This window comes from Cucumis sativus, chromosome 6 (genome assembly GCF_000004075.3).
Source record: "Cucumis sativus cultivar 9930 chromosome 6, Cucumber_9930_V3, whole genome shotgun sequence".
NCBI lineage: Eukaryota > Viridiplantae > Streptophyta > Magnoliopsida > Cucurbitales > Cucurbitaceae > Cucumis > Cucumis sativus.
This window is the reverse complement of record NC_026660.2, coordinates 25,824,216-25,846,577: the sequence shown is the minus strand read 5'-3', so window position 1 is coordinate 25,846,577 and position 22,362 is coordinate 25,824,216. Positions and strand designations below refer to the sequence as shown.

The 22,362-nt window shown below is 34.1% G+C and overlaps 2 protein-coding genes across 2 annotated transcripts; one reads left to right on the top strand and one right to left on the bottom strand.

Moving 5' to 3' along the window:
• Window positions 1–1,120: 1,120 nt before the first annotated feature.
• LOC101210185 (probable esterase D14L) lies at window positions 1,121–3,109 on the bottom strand. Its single transcript, XM_004141841.3, has 2 exons — window positions 2,711–3,109; window positions 1,121–1,894 (listed from the first exon to the last, which is right to left on the bottom strand). Exons 1-2 carry the CDS (start codon window positions 3,076–3,078, stop codon window positions 1,450–1,452), a joined length of 813 nt encoding a protein of 270 aa, XP_004141889.1. The 5' UTR covers window positions 3,079–3,109; the 3' UTR covers window positions 1,121–1,449.
• A 1,476-nt stretch (window positions 3,110–4,585) lies between these two features.
• LOC101214002 (suppressor of RPS4-RLD 1) lies at window positions 4,586–22,297 on the top strand. Its single transcript, XM_004141942.3, has 24 exons — window positions 4,586–4,921; window positions 5,042–5,151; window positions 5,841–6,505; window positions 6,594–6,638; window positions 6,783–6,884; window positions 6,959–7,039; window positions 8,730–8,796; window positions 8,899–8,999; window positions 9,109–9,216; window positions 10,095–10,165; window positions 10,309–10,365; window positions 12,430–12,538; window positions 12,622–12,702; window positions 13,229–13,315; window positions 15,387–15,593; window positions 16,337–16,668; window positions 16,839–16,925; window positions 16,994–17,093; window positions 18,086–18,177; window positions 18,297–18,335; window positions 18,430–18,520; window positions 20,697–20,794; window positions 20,871–21,181; window positions 21,944–22,297. Exons 1-23 carry the CDS (start codon window positions 4,800–4,802, stop codon window positions 21,157–21,159), a joined length of 3,141 nt encoding a protein of 1,046 aa, XP_004141990.1. The 5' UTR covers window positions 4,586–4,799; the 3' UTR covers window positions 21,160–21,181; window positions 21,944–22,297.
• The last annotated feature ends 65 nt before the right edge of the window (window positions 22,298–22,362 follow it).

Sequence of the window (22,362 nt, the reverse complement as noted above, 5' to 3'; positions counted from 1 at the left end):
TTTTTGTTATGCATTTTTTAAAAATGTTTTCAACACAATAATTATCCCTTTCTTTATTTTAAACAAATATTCGCAATTCATTGATTTTGGGTCATATTTCTATTTGACCAACAATTTGCCGTCGTCAAAATATGATCCCAAAGAAACTGTTATAGGTAGATGGAGCAAACAAATGATTCCTTGGTGGATTATTTACACCACCATCTTCAATCGAATTATGAAAATTATGCACGAATAACGTTCACAGGCAAAAAGTATATTAAACGGTAACAAACATTTACAAAGAATCAACAAATACCAATGGTTTTAGAAAATGTTGCATTTCTTAAGCTCAATTGAATTATCACATTAAAAGAACATGGTCATTATCGTCTATACTAAAATAAATTATTTAATAGAAAAATTATATATATAAAAAAAGAAAAGTAATGAATTTTATGTTTGAGTGATTTTATGAAAGGTAAATATATTTTTTTCTTTTTTCTTTTGAAAAAACTCCTATTTAATTATGATAATATTTTTGTAATAGTGTCAAGTCAACTGTAGTTGTTATATCTATACCAATCATCTAAGACTAACTTGTTCAACTTTCATATTTGATCTTTTAATAAGAAAAACATAGTTAACAACAACTATATATTTTAAAAACTGTGAAAACATAAGGTTTAATTAGATTAGACATATGCAAGCTTCCACGCCCAAATTTTAAAAGTTTAAAAATGCATTCTTATCTTCATTTTTTTTATTTCCTAAAATTTTAAAAGTCATAATATACTTTTTTTAATTTTAAAACGTAACACTAAATTCTTCTAAGTTATGTTAGTTTTAAAGATGCTAGTTGACTAGAGACATGTGTCGGTGATAATTCCAAACTCAGCATAGTTTCACATAAGATTAGAAGTTTTTTTTCTTTCTGTGTGTATAATTGTATCATGTCATTTTAATATTATATATAAAGTTAATTTTTTTTACTATTAAAATAATTAAATTTCAATCAACCTTGAATTTTTTTGAATGTATTATAACTATTGATTCAGGATTAAAATACATTTGATATGGTTGGTAAATAGGGTGGGATAGCTAGAAAAGAGAAACGGTTGAAAAAATGCGACCAAAAATCTAGATAATATAATACTCATAAATATACAGGTAAAAATATGGTTCTTATATTAGTTGAGACCCATAGATATACAAGTAAAAACACAGCTCTCAACCTAAAACCAACAAAAAAAAAAAAAAAAATTCAATCTACTATACCTTAACAATTAATTACTTCATCAAAGCTTAAAAGTCCCAAACCCAAAAACCTCACACAGAAAACAGTGGATGCTATTCCTTTTCGATGAGAAAAATAGAAAGAAATTAAAAAAAAAGAGCAGATAGTATTATAGCATAATTTTGTTGCCCTTGTGAGTTTTGAAAAAATACAAAAAAAAAAAAAAAAAAAACTCATACGGCAATATCATGGTGGATATGCCTAAGCACCACAGGGATGAAAACATCAGGCGAGCTCAATTGAGGGAGATGACCCTCCGTTTCCATGACCTCGACGATGGAGTGACCCGCAATATTCTGGTGCAGATACTCGGAGACGACGACAGGGACTGCCATGTCTTTGGCACTCTGTAGGATGTGACAAGGGACGGTGACCAGCCCTAACATTGGCCTAGTATCAATCTCGAAAATGGTCTGCATGATACTCAGGGCTATGTCTGGCCTCATGTTAAAACATGTCCGGCTGAACTCTTGAACCGCACCTGTTTTCATGTCCCCGCCCACTGCCAGCGGCGCGAACCCTGAACACCATGCTTTGTAATTTGATTGCATCGCTTCTAGGATTTGGGTTATGTCTTCCTCCTCAAATCCTCCGTAATAGTCCACACCGTTTAGATACCTGCGTATAATAAAGGTAACTGTCATGGATATATTAATTTTATACCTGCGTAGAAATGATAATTTTGACTATACTTGCAATTAATTCTTTTTTTGTTATTTACGTTAATATTTTGATTTTGATGGCTATGTTTGCAATTATTAATATAAACAACAATTAGTAACTTTTTAAAATATAAGGTTAATTAGGAAAAACAGAAACAAAAAGTTGGAGGTTGACTATAACCCATTTTGTATAATGTAGATAACAAAGTAAAAGGTTCACTTTTTCCTATAAATTTTGTAGTTTAGTTTCTACTTCTTCGTCAAAATTCAACATTCTATCATACATAAATTTAAGTTAATTTTGAATTTTAATTCTCTAATTTATGTTTCAAGATTTATGTACAAAATACTCACTTAGATATTATTGCTTGTTAATTAATCTAAAAGAATTAAAATTCGTCAAAATTAAGGCTATTTAACTAACTAGCAAAATACGAGCCATGAGGTGGCTCGATACTTGAACTAAAAAGATATCTCTTCCAACTCATATGAAATTACGAAAATTTATTACTTTTTCCAACAATCAATTAGGTGTTCACCTTTAAAAATTTAGTTTTACAAACATATTTCTTTGTTCGTTTGAAAATTCAAAATATTTAGCTTTTTTTTTTTTTTTTTTCTTTTTCATCTTTTCATCTCTCAGTTTTCCTACCTAATTAAAAAAAAAAGTAGTTATCAAACACATCAATTTTTAAGAAATTACAAATAAAAAAGCAAAAACAAACATTAAAGGGTTACAAACGCTGGCCTTCAGTAATGTAAAAGAAAGTACCTCGGTGAGGCGGAGAGCAAAATGAGCTTAAAGAAAAGGTCAGGGCGAATAATGGAGGCGATGACTCCAATCATGGCGGAGAGAGAGTGACCAACATAAATACAAGAAGTAATTTGAAGATGTTCTAAAATGGCTAGGAGATCATAAGCCCACCCCTCGACCGTCGAGTATCTGTTGAAATCAAAGTAGTCAGCGTTGGTGGTTCCAGCGCCGATGTTATCGAACAGAACGATTCGATAATCTTCCACTAGGTGAGGGACCAGGTGCTTCCAAACCGATTGGTCAGTTCCAAACCCATGCCCTAGCACAACTACTTGTTGCCCTGACCCAAGAACGTTCACGTTGTGAGCTTCTTCTACTGGACTCATGTTTTGATCTGCGCCGGACCTCGTCGACCAAGTCCAAAATGGTGCTGGTGGTTTTTGTTGTTAAGAGTTAACCCAACGGCAGCCGTTTATGATTTGAAGTGTACGACAGTCGGTTGCGGGAGCTCTTTGAGATGACACGTGTGTAAAGTTTATAGGTAGAAAAGGGTCTTGGAAATGTGAAAGTGGGACCCTTTGGGCCGGCAATTGCATGCACGGTGACACCTGCCCTCTGATTTTTATTTCTTTTTTGGTAATTTACTTATTTGCCCTCTTTAATTTTATTTTTCTACTTTGAATTAAAAAAAGGTTATGATAAAAAAAATTAACAACAACAATTTTCACTTTTGTTTTTAAGTTTTTGAGTAATTTAGGGGTTTACAGGAAACTATAGCTTGTACGTAATCTCCTTTCTCTGTACACGCAAATAATAAATTTTTAATGCATTTAAAAAAAAATATGACAATTTTTCTTTGGAGAAATCACACCTAATTTCATTTTTTTATCAATAATTTTAGTCACTTCAATTTGATAAAATAGACTTGAAAAATCATCCCGACCTTTTATCCATTCGTCATGATAAGGGTATTTTTTAAAATTATTATTATTGTATTTAACGTTGATGTAAAAAAATAAAACTAAGATGGTAAATTTAATATATAAGGCGTTTTTCCCAATCCCTCTCTTTCTTGTGTGAGTGGGTTGATGTCATTAATTTAACTAAATATTTGGAGAAATTATTTATCACGTCAACATTATTTCAATATGATTTTTCATTGAAATTTGAGGAAAATTATGTAGGCTATGAGAGTTTTTTTTTTTTAAAAAAAGATTGTGACTTATGAGTTAATTTTATACCATGATAATTGAGATATGACATTACATTCATAAGTTGACCATTTTCAAACGAAAAATATAAATATTCAATTTTTAAGGATATGTTTCTTTAATTTATATTAAAATATAACTGTCCAGAATTTAAATGTATTTAGAATACATTGTCAAAGTTTTGAATTTAAAAAACAAATCTCTTTAAAAATCTATAATGTTTTAAAACTATCTCCATCAAATGTAAATAAATTTTGTGATTCTTTTTTTTTTGATAATTTTTAAATAAAATAAAATAAAATAAAATATTTACAAAAATAGAATATAAAATTTTGCTATAATTTATAAATATTTGTGATCAAATTTATTATTTTTAATAATTTATTTTTCTAAATTATTAATTTTGACATTTGTAGTTAAATTTATTTAAAAAAGATGAGGAAGAGGGTGCACTTTTTTTCCTTAAAAAATGTACATTTTACGAAAAAAAGAGCTAATTAGTTTGAAGTAATTGAACCCAACAAAGCCAAGTTTTGAGCGAGTTGTTGGTTTCAAGGAATCGTGACAACGTCACCGCACTCAACCAACAACATCACGCAGTGCATCTCACAACACGTGTGAAACGCACGCTTATTAGCGGCGAGTGCACAACTACACACCGTTCTCGAATCGATATATTATCAACGCCGTTTCCGAGAGTCTCAGTTTCTTCCCGTTTCCCATTTTCCGTTTCAAGCTCGATACAGGTCGACTATGGGCGCTGCGATCATCTCATTCCACACTTCTCTTTGAAGAGTCAATAAGGGACTGGTCGACATAGACGAACTGCACACACAATAAAAGAATTTGCCATCGGCTGATCTTTTGGAAGTATCTTTTTCCGTCCAGCTGAATTCATGGCTCCGGCCATCTCTGAGAGAGTCGAGCTCGCCAAATTTTGCCGCTCTAAGGACTGGTCCAAAGCTATTAGAGTCCTCGACTCGCTCATAGCAAAGTCCTGCACCGTTCAGGACATATGGTATTTTCTCCATTCTTGCTCACTTCTCTTTGACTCGTTGTCTTTTTCGATTTTCATCTATCTTTTTGAAAGGACGGGTGGGTTGATTCAGGTCTAACTATCGGAATATCGGTTTTGCAGCAATAGAGCATTCTGTTACAGCCAATTGGAGCTTCACAAGCATGTAATTAAGGACTGCGATAGGGCGCTTCAACTGGATCCCTCGATTCTTCAAGCTTATGTGCTCAAAGGTGCTTGTTCAATTAGCTCTCTTCTCTTGTAGTTTTGAGCTGATTTTGATAATTCAATTATTGATGGGATAAAAAGTTGTGGCTGTAGCCTTTAATTCTTACACTTTCGGAACTCACTGGCATGTCGATTTGAGGGCTTTGGATTTTAGTTTTTAATGTCTTCTGTTTAATACTCATGACGAGTGAATGAGAGCAATAGGGAATTCGAAGAAATTAACAACTAAATGAGGCATGAACCATGGGTCTTCCGAATTGGGCACTGCAGCATCCGGTAACAAAAAAAATGGTATATGAACGTTGGACTGGTGGTCTTGGGGGGTGTTGTTCGTTTCATAGGTATGGGTTCCCAACGTTCAGCGACACTATAAATTTCTTATGGACCATGTGCTGTTGGTTTGAAATGAACATGTTATCGAACAATAAGAACGTCCATGTAGCAGAATTGCCTACGTGACATATATTTGCTGCTCACCAACGAAACCAAATGGAGGGCATTTTTAAAGTATTTTTTAAAATTGTTATTTTGAGTTTTATCTTCAAAACCAGCTGTCGTTTTTTATAACTTACACTGGGGTTAATTCTGATTTTTTTTGTTTTTTAACATGTGTTTTTGTTCCTTGTTGAAATATAAATATTTTGAGATTTGTGGACAAATTTGTTGAGATCAGTCTGGAATTTTTGTTGTTTAGGTCAGGCATACTTTGCCTTGGGAAAGAGAGGAGACGCTCTTTCTATTTGGGAGAGAGGTTACCAGTATGCCTTGTGCCAAACTACAGACCTGAAGCAATTGCTAGAACTGGAAGAGCTTATGACAAGAGAAAAACAAGAGAAAAACAATGTGGAAAATGGAGAGGTGGAATCTGGATTTTCAACCGTTGGTCCTGAATCAGGAGTTACATCTGCTAGTAAAAACTGTAGGGAAACAAATAATAATGTTGGCAAACTCATGGAACACCCTGATTTCTGCATGAAGTCAAGTGATTCATCTGAAGTTTGCAGCATTTCAAGTGACAATCTTGTAGTATGTGAAGGCGGATGTGAAGAAGTTGGTCCAAACAGAGATATTAAGTGCGAAAGCAATGGGTGTACTGACAATGACGATAGATTAAGTGATGCTTCCAAATTGCATGATTTAAGAAGCGATATGCCTGAGTTTTGTAATAAATCTAAATTAACTGCTTTTCATAGCAAATCAGGTGATTCCACTGACATTTTAAGTAAGTCAAGTAAAACGTCAGATGTACGAGGTAATGTAAGCGATGAAGCCAGGAGAACCAAGAAATTCTCTGTTGCTAAAATTTCAAAGACCAAGTCAATAAGTGTAGACTTCCGACTATCAAGAGGCATAGCTGAGGTGTCTACACTATATTTCTAGTTCATATAATGTATTCTAGAACTTAGAAGATAAATATTCTGAAGACTCACATCCTAATCTTTGGCAGGTCAATGAAGGGAAATATGCAAATGCTATTTCTATTTTTGACCAGGTAATTTCTGGTTCTTAGCAAGCGGTTCTCTCTTCTACTTTCACCATTCGTTGTTTGTGAATATATTTATGACAAATGGGTAAGAAACTTAGCCTAAACTGTCAACATCTTGAGAATGTTGAGGGCCATTTTAGTTTTCCACAGATATTGAAGGAAGATCCTAGTTATCCTGAGGCATTAATTGGAAGAGGAACAGCTTATGCATTTCAAAGAGAACTAGATGCTGCTATTAGTGATTTTACGAAGGTATGTGAATGATAAGACGTGGAAGGGAAATGTGATTTTTCGATTAAAGTTCTGTTAATCTAATCAAATATCAGGCTTTAGAATCAAACCCATTTGCTGGTGAGGCATGGAAACGAAGAGGGCAGGCTCGGGCTGCATTAGGGGCATCTGCTGAGGTAAGTTCAGCATAAACTGTTTGAATTTATATCTTGGTCAACAATCCTCTTCTTTGATCGTTTAAGAATGATCTCATGACCATGATTTCAAGGTTAATGGAACCTTTTCGCTGTAGCTAGTAGCTTGTTTGATTCTTATCATTTGGCTTGCCATAGCAGGGATTAGGATGCTAATTTAGGAAATTATATATCTATATAGTTCTGGATTTTTGATATTATTTGTGGAAGTTGTGTGACTATTAGGAGCCACTCTGGGTAATTTATGAATTTGAGAAGTTTGAATGAAACACATTGGGTCATAGCCTTCCAAGAATTTCCAAAGGCTCCATTGAAAACCACAATTAAATTCAATTCCATTTGGTTGAAGCCTATATATGCTAACAATAATTTGATACCACTTGCAAGTATGCGCATGGTTCTAAGAGAAAACACCACTACCATTTGGATAAAAGCATATAGTTCTTGGTAACAGTATTTTGATCCCCATAAACCCCCTTTCCCTCCTTGAATATCATAGAGACACTTTCAGTTGACTGAAGGCCTCAGTTTGGGATTCTATGACTAGGGATCTTTTGTAATTATCATATAGGTTTTATTTTCTTTTGGATTGGGGGCCCTCTATGTAGTTTGTTCATTTTTTGGCTCATTCTTTTGGTATGTTTTTTTATATGCTTTCATTTCTCTCAGTGAAGCTCTGTGTCTTATAAAATAAGTATTTCGATGAATTTTTGCCCTCTAAGATCTCTATTAGTTCGGAAACTTCAAAAAGTGATCCAACATGTAGCCACAACTACTCTATTCATAGCAAGAGGATGCTTCATCAAATGAATTATGTTCCTTGTTCATCCATAACTGTCCTATTATTTTTATGTGGAAAATTCATGGCCATATACTCTTGCTAAGCTTCGGTTGTTTTATTTCAGTATTTAAAAAATCAACCTTTTAATTGAAGCAACATCATATTGTAGTTAATGCATGTTCTAGGCATGTATGATATACTTTCTAGTGAAGAAAATTAACTTGAAATTTGCCAAGTGCATTGATATTTTGCAACTTAATTGGCTTGTATCGAACCTGAACTTAGATATGCACTTCAGTTTCTACTGTAAACTTAAACAAGTATTGCAATTTTTATCTTGTAATTTACTTCTGTTTAAAATTTATGGAAATGTATGACTAGTAGGAAGTTAATTGGGATTGAAAAACATTACTCAGGTTGGGTCTTAGATAGATATATGATCTAGAGCCGAACTTTTGTTGATTTTTTTTGGTGGGTTTTGGGAGATTGATTCAATGGTCAATCTGGTTCATTGATTAGACCTCTTTTTGTGCCCGTTGATTGTTATGGAAATTAGCTAGTGTAAAAACTATACTGTACTTTTTGTAAAAATTAGTCAATGAATACAGTGGAAAATGAACTGAAGGTAAAAATTGCTACACTTGTCCCGCTTAGGGTTTAATTGGATGAAATTGAAAATTCAGAGTGGAAATTGATGCACTTGCTAAGTTCAAGGAAAATCTATTCTTTTCCTCTGTATTTATTACAAAATTTTATGATTGAGCATTAGGATTTAGGAATTTAGGTTTTGTTAGATTGTGTTCCCAAGAATTGTTCTACAATTGCTAACATCTTCTGTGTTGCTATATTCTTGACATAAATACATTTGTAATTAATTCCTTCTTGATTTAGGCAATTGAAGATTTAACTAAGGCCTTAGAGCTTGAGCCAAATTCTGCAGATATTTTACATGAAAGGGGTAATCTATCTGATACTTGCTCTTATTACATCATTTTGCCTTTTTAGTTGTAGCCAAAAAGTTTATTCCCTGTTCTTCAGAGTTTTTATCACTTGAATGTAGGAATTGTTAATTTCAAATTCAAGGACTTCTATGCTGCCGTGGAGGATTTGTCTGAATGCCTCAAACTTGATGGGTGCAATACATCTGCATACACATACTTGGTGAGTCTCATACTTGCCTGATCATATTGGAGTCTAGCATATAATTATTGGCCTTCTTCTGGGAGAAATCCTTACAGTCTGGACTATAAGCAGTAACTATGGTTTCCAGGGCTTGGCATTGTCTTCAATTGGTGATTACAAAAGGGCTGAGGAGGCGCATTTGAAATCGATTCAATTAGATAGAAATTTTCTTGAGGCATGGGGCCATCTAACTCAGGTACGTACTGATGATCAACTTTCCTGTTTTACATTGGTGAATAGATTTGATCATGCTTACACGAGGTTAAAATGGTATTCCAGGCATTCAGTTAATTAGCTAATGCATGGTTACCGTGATCAATTTTGAATTATCTTCCTTCAATCAGGCTTGTGAGTTTCTCTTTTACCACTAGTAGTAATCTTTGAAGTTAGAACCTTCTACATATAGGTCAATTGATGGAAAATTTTCTATACTTATCTACCAATTCATGACCTGTCAGTTCGGAAGATATTTAAACTAACCATTGATCAGTTTTCTTTACAGACAGAAATTCCTTTAATAATGTGAATTCCATGAAGTTCTTTAACTTCGCAGCAATATACACTCATAAGCTAGCTATCAATGAGCCCCCATATGAAGCCAAGAAAGTTAAAAAAATTTCACATGGTTCTCCAGTTGTAATGCTAATGCCTATTCTTTTTGTTTATAGTTGAAGCCTTCTTAAATGGGTAGCATGTGAATAGTGAATATTAAAGATGTTTTCTTGTGATCTCTGAGTTTGGGAGGCCTTCCTAGCCTAAATTATATTCCTCCTATTGCTGCTAAGGGTTAATATTACTGTAATTCCTCTTGGTTAAAAATTAAAAAGCGAAAACCATGCAGGCTAGCTACTTCAGGGACACATCTATTAGTCTCCAGAGCAAATTATCTAATTTTGTTTTATTCTTGATACAAACACTATGATCAGTGTGTGATGTTCAGATTCCAGTAGAAATTGTAAGAGCAAGCAGTTCCTTTTTGGATTGCAAGTTGGACTATTTTTTATTTTTTGCTTCCCCCTGCCCTGCTTTTTCTAAGATATAAAGTGTGGTTAATTATGATACTAAATTATACAGTTCTATCAAGATTTGGCAAATTCAACAAAGGCTTTGGAGTGTCTTCATCAAGTTCTACAGATAGACAGCACGTTAGTTTTGCTCCTCGTTCCTTTTTAACCACGCTTCTGACAATTCTTCAATATTTTGCTTGTTTATTTTCATTAATAACCTTTTCAGAGTATTGATTGCTAAAGGGGAATCCATCTAAAAAGTCATAATGTCTGATTGATAGGTTTGGAAAAGCATATCATTTGCGTGGGCTATTGTACCATGGGATGGGAGAACACAGGTATATGCTTTGCCTCATCAATCTTTTTTGGAGTTCATGTTGGATTGTTATTTTTTCCTTTTCCTTTATTTTATTTTTTTATTATTTCTTTAATGAGAAAACCACTTTCATCAAGAATAATCAAAGAGTACAAAAGGATCAACCAAAAACATGGGCCAAAGCAAAGAAATTATCCTCAAACTCTTGGGATATCTGTTGATAAATAATAGTGTCACACTGGAGGCTGTAACACCCTGTTTTGGTGGTGTTTGTGTGTTTTATTGGGTGTCTTTGTGTATTTTCTGTGTTCAGGAACTTAGGTACCTAACACCCCTCTCCCTATACCTTTAGGGTCTATTTGTTGGTGCGACAAGGTGTGTAAATTTTTTGTTGATGCGGCGAGGTGTGTAAAACTGCCATTAATTGATGCCATCTTTTTTGAGGTGTCTTGGGTAGTTGAAGGACCGAGAGCAACCTCTTCAATTGTGGCAACTTTGGACTTGGCATTGGCAAAGAGATGAGGGAAGCAATGCTTGAGGGGTCAAAACCAAAGATCATAAATCAGACCAAAAAGTCATGGAGGAGCCATTACCAACTTTACTAAGAGTGTTGTTGTAAATAATGCTTTGATGTTTATGCTGGTTGCCCCATTGTTGGATGATTTTTTTTCTTTCAAAATGACAAGTGCCATCCTTGATGATATTCCTCCAAAGAGCCTTGATTCTTCACTTAAAGACTTCTCTTGAAAAAAGAAATTAAGAGTAAAAATTGAAGGGAAGATAAGGGACAACTTTCTAAAAAGGAACTTACAATTTGTGGGAGATATGACTTGAATGGGAGTTTGTAAAGTTACAGTAAAAGTTGTATACAAGGGGTTGTTTTGTTTCTTTGAACAAGAAATAATTGAAAGGAATTAATGTTCGAGGAAGCAAACTATAACGTCCTAGACCTAGGATTTGGATTTGGATTAGGATTTGTGATCCTGACATTCTCTTGCATCCTCTATGACATGGCCACACTATCAACTTTTCTTAAACTGTCCAACAGTGAAAGGATTTGGGTCGTTTCAGCATGCTTTGTTCTTATTCACGTGCTTTTTAGGAAATTTGTTAGGAAGACATCTAGCATAGGATTGTTCCAAGCTAAGCACACTTAACTTTGGAGTTTATGTGATTGAGCCACCAAAAAGAAAGGCACACCTTTTGGTTTGGATGTAACTTTTAAGCTTTTCTTAGCCATACTTTCATATCCTTAGGATCTCTCTCATTTGAAGGTGATTGTTGTTCATTCATGTACCCCTTTGAACTTGGATGTTACACAAACTCTCAAAGGGAGTGAAAAGAGAAAAAACAAAGATAGAAATAATTAAAATATAACCATGTAGAGATTAGCGATCAAAATAAATAAACATTAAAAAAAAAAACTTGAGAGCTTGCAGCCGAATGCTGAAACTATGAATAAGACTTCCACCACTGCTAGCTATACCATACCTTCAAGCCAGCGGAAATGTAAACTTGCTCCAAGTGAGATTCAAACCCCTGAAAACATAAGGGATTGCAATTTTTGAATTTGAGGTAATTTCTAATTAGACTTTCAATTTGGAATACAATTCCTTCTATGCTTAGGTTTAAAGCTTTATGAAGTTAAACGTTGCTCATATCAGATGGTTTTCAATAATATGCAATTTAGTCCTAATATATTTGAGTGCTCGAGTTAATGATACTACATTTCAAATTTTTAGAGTTCACTAAGTGTCTGTATGATGCAATATAACAGTCTACCGCTCCTTGAGTGCTAAGTAGATTTAATCCCAATAATGAAACATAACCAACGAAGAATGTATACTGGAAAATATAAAACGTACCTGGTGGAATGGACACAGTTTACCTATTTTCCAAAGTTTTTGCTGAAGCAGAAAATATTAACATCGTCTCTCTTAACCTGTTTATCTCATCTTTCATTTTTTAACAACATATGTAATAGCCTGAATTTTCTGGGTACTGAAAACAAATGTGACATGTACAATTGTTTAGTCATCTTGTTACTTGCATCTTTTCTAATTTATAACCTAGTCGGCACTTGCAGAAAGGCTATCAAGGATTTATCTATTGGGTTGAAAATTGAGAATGCCAACATTGAGTGTTTGTATTTGCGAGCTTCCTGCTACCACGCTATCGGAGAATATGGATTAGCGGTACAATAATCAATTGCTTTATTTGATTTTCATTTTCAAAGGATCTTGCAATTTTGTCTTACTTGGTGTCCTATTTTTGGCAGGTTAAGGACTATGATGCTACCTTGGATTTGGATCTAGATTCCATGGAGAAGTTTGTGCTTCAATGCCTAGCATTCTATCAGGTTGGTTTCTAGATGAATCTAGGGATGACAATTCTGCCCAGAATTTGCATGATCACGTATTTAGGAGGTGGTTTCTTGTTTTCTACCTACTGAATAGGAAAAAGATTGAGAGAGTTTTTGGTTTGACAAGTTTGGTTGCCTTTTATCCTCACTTAGGATATGGGTAAACAAGGTTGAAACGGGCATTGATTCTGTCATTTCCTTAGAACCACGTCTCTAGCTTCACAAAGTATGGTCAGCCAGAGTAATGCAATAAGCTAGCTGGAAAAATTATTTGTTGAAGGAAAAACTCCCTGTTTCCAAATAAGGCTCCCAATATATTGAAAGCAAGTAACAACCAAACCAACTACCCAAGAACCAAATGCTTTTAAAATAAAATTGTATACTAATTGGTCTGTTCACTTTAAGTGTGTTTGGAATAACTTGGGAAGAAATGCTTTTAAAATAAAATTGATTTTTCTGAAGCACCTTTGACAATTTTAATAATTTGAAGTGCATAATATTTCTTTGTTTTCACGAATTGCAGAAGGAAATTGCTTTGTACACGGCATCTAAAAGCAGTAGTGACTTTTGTTGGTTTGATATTGATGGGGATATTGATCCACTCTTCAAGGTGCACTTTCTTCTTAATTATATTCGTCTTTTTTTCTTTTTTGTTGTACTGAATCATTTCTTTACCTTCTTGTCATGCCTATAACCATCTCCTCCTTACCAATTTCAGTCATTGAAGATTTAATTAAGTTTTCATCGGCTTGCATGTTTCCCTGCATTATGCCGTCTTACTCACTTTTAAATGCAGATGTATAGCTATGATTTAAAGTAACCTAATACAATTTTTTTCTGATAAGCATGTTAATGGAAGTTAGTGTTGAGAGTTATTTGCAAAATCCACTCTGAAGTTACTGTGCAGCTGTCCTTAAACTTTTAGTTTGATCTATTATATTCTTAAACATTAGAAAAGGGTTGAAATACGATCTCTACTGTTAAACCTGTTTATTTTCTAGTTAAATATTTTCCTTTTCACTAGAAAATATGTTCAGGAACTATTAATTATCATCTCACTGAAGTACAGTTGGTGCTGGCCCCAATAAGTATTTGGTTCATTTGTTATTATTTTATTTTTATTTTTCACTCTTATTTTTAATTCTTCTTGTGAGTTTTTATTTGGTGCTGGTGTAATAGTCGCTGCCAAGTAAAGCTTTTAGTTCAAGTTCACGATTTTTGGACTTTCTACTCAGTTAATTTATAAGATTTTCTGTCTGTAGTAAAATGAAGATACCCTTGGAATTTCTTATTTCATTAATGTTGTTCCTTTGAAAAAATAATTATATAAAAGAGTAGTTATTGCAATACAAATAACTGCTGCAGTTATATCTGATCGTTTTTCCGTCAAAATCAATAAACTTGAGGAACGGGGGAAGATATTTTGCTCTCATGCTTTTGCTTTCTAAATTTTCCAAAAACCACTAGTCAAAGTCTAGTTCTTGTTGATCTGAATCACACTTGTTTACCCTGCTAATCATCTCAAATAGTAATCCTACCTAGCAGGCTGCCTCTAAGCATGGAGGAAAATTGTTGTTTCAGTTGGGACTGAGGTCACGATCGATAGTTTTATTTCAATATTTTTTTCTACTTTGATTTGGGATATGGACCAAAAACACATTTATTACCTGATTCAGACACGAAGAATTTTTATTATAACCATATTTCTATACAAATATATACTTCTATATATAATTAGTGATGTTTAATTATTTTTTAATTTATAAGATAATAAAAAAAATTAACGACAATTTTTCTGGCAAGAACTTCTCAATCCTGTTAAGGTAGTCCTCAAACCTGCCTTAACTCTCTAAAGTCGAGGGTGTGATAGGGACAAGAATGGAAATGAAATGGTAAGATTTAACAGTGTATAGGGTACAATTAACCAAACCAAACGATCAAAAGTACATTGTTAGTCGTGACTATAGTAATAATTTTGTAGAGGGGTTGTGTTAAAGATAAGTATTATTGGCTTGCTTCTGGTTTCCCTTGCAGTTTGTTAATTAAAATCAACCAGATAAAATATTGTGAAATAGTTTTTGCATTATGGAGTGCAAGAGGAACCTGCAAAAATATGCATTACCAAATTACTGTACAAAATGAACGTCCAACTTGCTTCATGGTCTTCTCTTTATGTTAGCGTAGAGCGAGGCTTCAACAGTTGTCTGACAAAGTTCTCTGAACTGCTGGCTTGCACTTAGTTCTCTGCAGACTTGAGACACTGAAGATTGTTCTTGTTCCTGTGCACAATGATTTTGAAACGATACATTTTAAGAATAAATAATAACAGAACTGTAGCAAATAATTTTCATCTATTGGATATTTAATAGTAAATTTTATATTCTTGCAGTACCTCTTCCTATTAATTTGCAGTTTAATTATCTTTTAGCGTTCTAGTATATCCTTATATAATATATCTGTATCATGACGTAGTATATGATGCATTCATGAAGTGATGTAAATTGTTGCATCTCCTATCAGTTTGTAACTTTTACTTAGTATAGTTCTCTTAATAGGAAATGGTTCAAACGTGCAAAGCTGTTTTTCAGATTCTAGGCATCTGTGCTGTGATTTCAAGTTTTGACACAATTTCTTAACTCATGTGGCGGTCATATCACTCATATCATACTTTTGCATATTAGGAGTATTGGTGTAAACGATTGCACCCAAAGGATGTTTGTGAAAAGGTTTTCAGACAACCTCCAATACGTGAGTCTTTAAAGAAAGGTAGACTTAGAAAGCAAGAACATGGCATGACAAAGCAGAAGATATCTCTTCTATTGGCTGCCGATACTACTGGGAGAAAAATCCAGTATGATTGCCCTGGGTTCTTGTCAAACCGGCGTCAGGTGATTCAGTGTGAAAAATAAATTTGAAAATTATATCAAAATCTCCTGCAGCATGTCTGATATTCCAACTTATTCCGTTAAACATTTATGCTGTACTGATTGCTAATTTTCTCTTAAAAAATGTACAGTTTTCTTTCTTTCTTTCTCTTTTCTGTTTTTTTAATATATATTTTATTATTATTTTTTATCTATCTATCTATCTATCTATTTATTTTTATTGTTTCTTGGAAGTTCTGAACATCGAATATAAGAAGAGCTATATTTTGTATGTTATCATCATATCACTTTCACTCACCATAATTAGAAAGATATGACTTAATGTGCCTTTTGCTACTACTATCTCTGATTTTATTGTAACCCAAATGTGTGCGACAATCATTACTTAAATTGATTGGTTTTTGAAATAAGATGGCATTAATCAACTTTTAAGGTACAAAAGTAAAAAATATGTTGCTAATTCTCATCTTCAGTGGTCGAAATATTGTTTGGCTGTTGTTTATACATGGATGTGCTGGAGTTGATTTCTCAACCATCAAATAACTGTATGCAAAAAAATTTGAAATCAAATTTGGATTACAAGAAAATAGTTGCATTCATTTGATATTTCTGTATTTTGCATTCTCCACTCTTGCTACTTCCAAGTTCCAACGTCTTCTCTTGTTTTTGCATGTCATTTCTCTGGATTATTAAAAAGGAATCACTTGTTCCAAAGAATTATTGAATCTGATCTTTCTGTTTACCAGCATCGCATGGCAGGATTAGCTGTCATTGATGTTGCTCAAAAGGTTTCGAGAACTTGGCGTGCAATGCTAGCAGAATGGAAATGTTCCAATAAAAGTAACACCAAGCATGGTAAAAGAGCTCGGAGAAGAGAAAGGCCCAGTATAGCCAGCCAGAACAGAGGTGGTGCAGGTTGTAGTACCAGTGGCTTTTCAGAACCATCTTCAAGTAGCCATCTGGAAGATAGATTATCTGGTCATAATTTTATTTCATGGCAAGATGTCTTCTCTTTTGCTGTCAAGTGGAGACAAATTTCTGAACCTTGTGATCCTGTTGTATGGATTAACAAACTAAGGTATTCCTCAATAAATGAAGTTTTATTTGGCCGCCCATGAATTTGTTTACACTTAACTAGCAATATCCTATTATTGAAAGAATTTTTTTATTCATGTCTTGTCATTTGAATATGGAACACCAATTCACTGTTATAGCAGTGTCTAAATTTTGGACATTACATTATTTTAGTGAAGAGTTCAATTCTGGATTTGGATCCCATACGCCGATGATTCTTGGCCAAGCAAAAGTGGTTCGGTACTATCCAAATTTTGAGAGGTAAAAAGAATATAGTGGTTCTTCATGCAAGTATTGGTGGACTGTATTAACAATTGTTGGGTCGGCAGGACATTAGAAGTTGCAAAAGCGGTTATTAAACACAAACCCTTTGTGTACAACAAGTCAGACTTGATGGTGGATCTGAGAGAAGATGGAAAATTACAAAATGTGAGTTTTTTTATCTTCATTTGTTTTGAAAAATTACCAAATTGTTCAACGTGATTTCTGATTATCTCGCAGTTTCCTTTCCTGAATGTTTAGCAGAATCCAGTGATTATTTTTGTATTCTTCATTTATAAAATGCAATATTTTCATATGTAAGGAGATGGGGTCAGACGAAGAGGTGGGAGTAGGTGTGGCTTAGAGTGGACTATAGGGTCACTGAAAGGTAGGACATTTTCTTCGTGGAAAAGAACATGAGAAGAGACCATAGTATTCTTGGTTAGTGGGTTGTAACAAATATAACTTTCGAGGTCTAGAATGTAACCAAGCAAAATATGTTGAGAAGTTTGCATAACTTGGTATCCTTCTGTATGGCCGTGCATCCCAAGGGTGTTCCTGGATGACTCAAGATATTAATTTGCAGTTTAGAAATGATTGGTATATCAAACTCTGTCACCATTTTGGAAGTTTCTCATATTTTATACGTACATATACAATTAACAAAAATATTAAGAATTTTAATAAGATATTTGTGGATTAGAAACCTTCAGCCAGTTTTGGAACGTGAGAACAAATGTCGAATGAATATACTGTCCTTTTATCAAGCCCCTTGATAGCGTGCAAGAATTACAAAATGTTTCCTGTTTTTTTTATAACCATTAGTACATTCTCACATCATCTATTTTTTATTCTTTGATAAGCAACTAAGAATTGTATTAGATAGAAACTAGAAAGGCATATGTAAAAGATGGGAAATTAGATATACCCAAAAAGCAGAGGGTTAGAGAAAGGTTTCCAATTGGCAAAAAAAATCTGCAATTACAAAATTCTTTATGGAGAATGCTCCAAAAGGAAGAAAATTTTGTTATGTTAATATGTATTGGATTTTCTTTCTTTATTTCCATTGTGTTTGAATTTTTTGCCCCTTTAGATAACACATGTTAGTTATCTAGTAAAAGGAGAAGATAACATGTGTTAGTAATGTTCATTTATTGCAGATTATGCAAGCAAAGTCATGCTCTGATCTTTATAAAGTGGTTGGTGAGGACTTCTGGTTGGCTACCTGGTGCAACAGTACTGCTTTCGAGGGGTAATAGACCTGCAAATAATTGCTTTGAACTCTTTAAATGTTCCCTCCTGCAAATGATTGCCTTGAACTCTCTGAATGTCTTCTAACGCCTATTTTCTGTCATTTCATTATTGTTTCAGGAAACAACTAGAAGGGACAAGGATTACACTAGTCAAGACGTAAATTAGTCACATCTTTATTGCTTTATTTGCAATTTTTATAATGTATGTTATTTTATTCTAACCATTTCCCTCTCCAATATTTTCATTTTAGGGGAGAGCGTGGATTTGATTTTGCAATTAGAACTCCATGTACACCTTCCAGATGGGAAGAATTTGATGCTGAGATGGCGATGGCATGGGAAGTATGTTACTTGTAGATCTTTTGTTTGATCCTGTTGCCATTGATATTTGCCTGAAGATATGAACTTGAACAACTGCAGAGAGATTCTGAACTTAAAAATATTGGAGAGTGGGCATAATTCTTGGTAATTTTAGTTTGTGGGAGACGTGTGAGTGAATATCTTTTGGGTTGGCCTCTTTATATCAATTGCCAAACATACTAGAAGCTTCTTTAAGGCAATTGGATTGCATCGACGCTGCCATGTCTATCTCTTTACCTAACCACCTTTCAAGTTGGTGCTGCCTTGCTGATATTCTAGCCTCTCTATTACCCATAATCCCCTAGGAACACTAATAGCATTCTGTTCCTCTAGTTTGGTTTTTCTACCGTGTTTCCTTGCTGAACCAATATCTGAGGGCTTTGTATATCATTTAGTATCAAATCATTTTCCCTTCAACCAAGTTTTGTAACTAATTATTATAGCCTTGGTTTTATGCATATCATCGAGAGCAACGAATAGACAAGCCACATTTTGTAGAGCTAAATGGGTTATCTTGTGACATTAGTCAAGGTGACCCAAATTTTCACAGATATTTAAAAAATAAAAGAAAAGGCCATATTGTGAGTTGGATGCTCCATACACTTACCAATTCCTTCTCCATTCCATCCCCTTGCTATCCATTTCCTTTTAAGCCACCTTCTTCCTATGCTATGCTGCGTTTTTAGAATCCGATGATCCTATAAAAATATATGAGAAAAGAATTTCATTTACCTGTTCCACAATGCAGCCAACAAAAGATTGCCTACAGTCCGTCCAACAAATATATTTTTACTCTTCTAACAGACTGCCACTAACATCTGTTTACCCTTCCTAGCATGTAGCGTTTTAGAGCATAGACATTTCCTCTCTTTTTTTTTTCTTTTTTTTTCTTTAATGTAACTGTGCAAACATAGCTTAGGATATTCACGGAATATGCCACTCTAGAAATATGGATGTAACCTCTTACATTTATTACATTTGTGGAGAAAGAGGGTAGAAAATATTTTTCCCTATATGCAAGTTCGGTTTTCAGCGCTTGGTATACCTTTCTGAATTTTTAAGATCTTCAACCATTAGGATACCCTTTTGTTGAGAACATCATCCAAATTCTACCTTCCAAGGTCTCATGTCATGGTTTTAACCTGTCAGTCCCCACACATTGGCAAAATCATAAGAGAATGATATAGCTAGATAATACTATTTATGAACAGTTGAGGATCCCATGCTAGAAAAATCAAGGGACCTTACCATTTTTATAAGATAGATAAGATACTCCTCACATTAGTAATTGATTTTGAGATGAAAACTCATGTTATCTAATATCGCATCAGAGTATATAAAGTTCAAACGGGTACTCGGTCCAATATATTTATTGGGATCTAATTAAAGAATGATGAAACCAAAAAAGCCATTATCTTGAGATGGAGATATTAAGGAATCCACCTTGGAAAAATCAAGGGATCTCACACTCTTTATAACATGAATGGGTCACTCTTATTTTCAATTGATTTTGAGGTGAAATTTCATGTTATCTAATCTTAACATTGGATACAATGGATATAAGCGAAGGATAACTTGAGAGCTTCCTTACCTTTTCCAAAATACAAGACGGTGCTGACCAACTACATATCCTCTCTTGTCAACCCCATTAAGCTGATACTATTTTACTCTTCACGATGTTTGCCATCTGCCTACGCCATTACATTAGTTACTAGTAAGGCTCATATGCTAACTAACAATTAGGGCCCCACTTCTCTGACATGTTCATGCAGTATGTAAGTGATCGGTGTATGAGAAGAGAGTATGTTTTTTTTTTTGAAAAAAAAACTTTTCAAGTAGATAATCAGAATATTTGTGTTCCTACATGCAATGACTTCAATGGGATAAGCACATGAACACGTATTGGTGACCAACATGGTTCCACCTTCCTAGTCTGACATGACATTTAACCACATAATCTCGAGTAAAACATTGTGATTTGGGAGGGAATACTTTACATATCAGAGCATTGGATTGATTCAGTGATGTAATCCGGGCTCCCAATTTCTTAACTCTGATTTCGAACTAGCTAGACTAGTATAAACACTGCATGGCGAAAGCCAATATTTATATAATATTATTTATTCAAGTGTACTATTCTCACCACTTGATTTTTCAGAGCATATGCAATGCTTATTGCGGAGAAAACTATGGATCTATGGATTTTAGTACTCTGGAAACTGTGAGGGATTCAATTCTAAGGATGATCTATTACTGGTAGAGTATTTCTACTGTTGTGTTACTATTTCGATTGTCAATTTCGCAGGGTTTTAAAAACTCAACTGCATTTTAGGTACAATTTTATGCCACTATCAAGGGGTTCTGCGGCTGTTGGATTTGTTGTTTTGCTTGGATTGCTTCTTGCAGCAAACATGGAGTTCTGTGGGAACATTCCTCGAGGACTGCAAGTGGATTGGGAAGCTATGTTGAACTTCGATCCAAATTCTTTTGTTGATTCTGTGAAGAGTTGGTTATATCCATCTCTAAAGATGACAACATCGTGGAAAGAATATCCGGATGTGGCATCAACTCTTAAAACAACAGGGTCGGTTGTTGCTGCTTTGAGTTCATATGATGATTGAGCTCCTCAAAGGTTGTCTTATGGTAAGTAGTCCGTTTTTTTTTTCTTTCATGAAAATTGAAAATGCTCATTTTTTTAGCTTAAAAAAAATGTAAAATACTGGTAGCGGTCCTTTTTATTTTCCAATGGCAGTTTGTTGCATGTTAAAGATTTACTTGCATTGGACTTTATGGTAGTTCACACTGTGTCAACATGTACAGCAAGTACAACAGTGGTACCCCAATTTAGTTAGGAATCCACCCATCCCTTAAGTTCTCCTCTGTTGTTTTTTTTCTTCCATCCCTTCCTTGTTTTCTTGAGGTGAAACTATAGTAAAAACTATAACCAATAGAACAAAAGCTGGAAACAAGAGGAAAAAAAAAAGCGAGGATCATGCGTTTCAATTTTACATTCATTGACTTGAAAACAAGTTTTTGTATAAGAAACTACCCCCTAATGCATTATCCTTACATTTTTACCACTAACCTAGAAAATCTTCCTAATCAATCCACTAAACCATCATGCCACTATCCTCCAATTTAGGAGGCACTGCCTTAAATAAAAGCTACAGAACGTAAATCGAAGAGAAAACTAATTTAACTAATAACTTGCGTGACAGTTTGCACTAATTTTTTCCAATACACGTTCTTATATCAGCCCCTTTTGTTTGTCTTCTGCTGACGGTATCTGTAAGCATGTCTTATGATAATGTTTGTTTTAAATGTTTCAACTAAGAAGAATTGCAACCTTCTTCCAACGAGTACTCCAAATTGTAAGATTCCTGACTAAATTCGACTCTAGTGCAGGAGGAACGCTGATGTGATTTTGTTATTCAGACTCGTTTCTTGAAATCAACCGTGTGTTCTTTGTCAATCAAGTGGACACATGGCTCAACATCTGTAGCTAGAAACTGAAAGCATACACACAAATTTGGTCGTTAACCCCTACAGGAGTATAACATTCTAGACTCTCTCTCTCTCTCTCTCTCTCTCTCTCTCTCTCTCTCTCTCTCTCTCTCTCTCTCTCTCTCTCTTCTCTCTTCTCTCTTCTGCCCCTTTCTGAGTTTCCCTTCATTTCCAGTGTAAAAATTCATTATATTTACTTACAGTACAGTTAACTCTTGATAATAAAATTTGCAGCTGTATCTTTATTCATGTATAGATCCTGTTTAGATCTTCATCGTTCTAGTAATCTCGTCGAGTTTTTTTTTTCTTCAATATTTCAC

Excerpts from the sequence above, each read along its gene's own strand:
- LOC101214002 (XM_004141942.3), top strand. The coding sequence starts at position 4,800 with ATGGCTCCGGCCATCTCTGAGAGAGTCGAGCTCGCCAAATTTTGCCGC. Across the intron at positions 7,040-8,729 it reads CATTAGGGGCATCTGCTGAG|GCAATTGAAGATTTAACTAA; the intron begins GTAAGTTCAGCA and ends TTCTTGATTTAG. Across the intron at positions 18,521-20,696 it reads AGATGGCGATGGCATGGGAA|AGCATATGCAATGCTTATTG; the intron begins GTATGTTACTTG and ends TTGATTTTTCAG.
- LOC101210185 (XM_004141841.3), bottom strand. The coding sequence starts at position 3,078 with ATGAGTCCAGTAGAAGAAGCTCACAACGTGAACGTTCTTGGGTCAGGG. Across the intron at positions 1,895-2,710 it reads TTGCTCTCCGCCTCACCGAG|GTATCTAAACGGTGTGGACT; the intron begins GTACTTTCTTTT and ends TATTATACGCAG.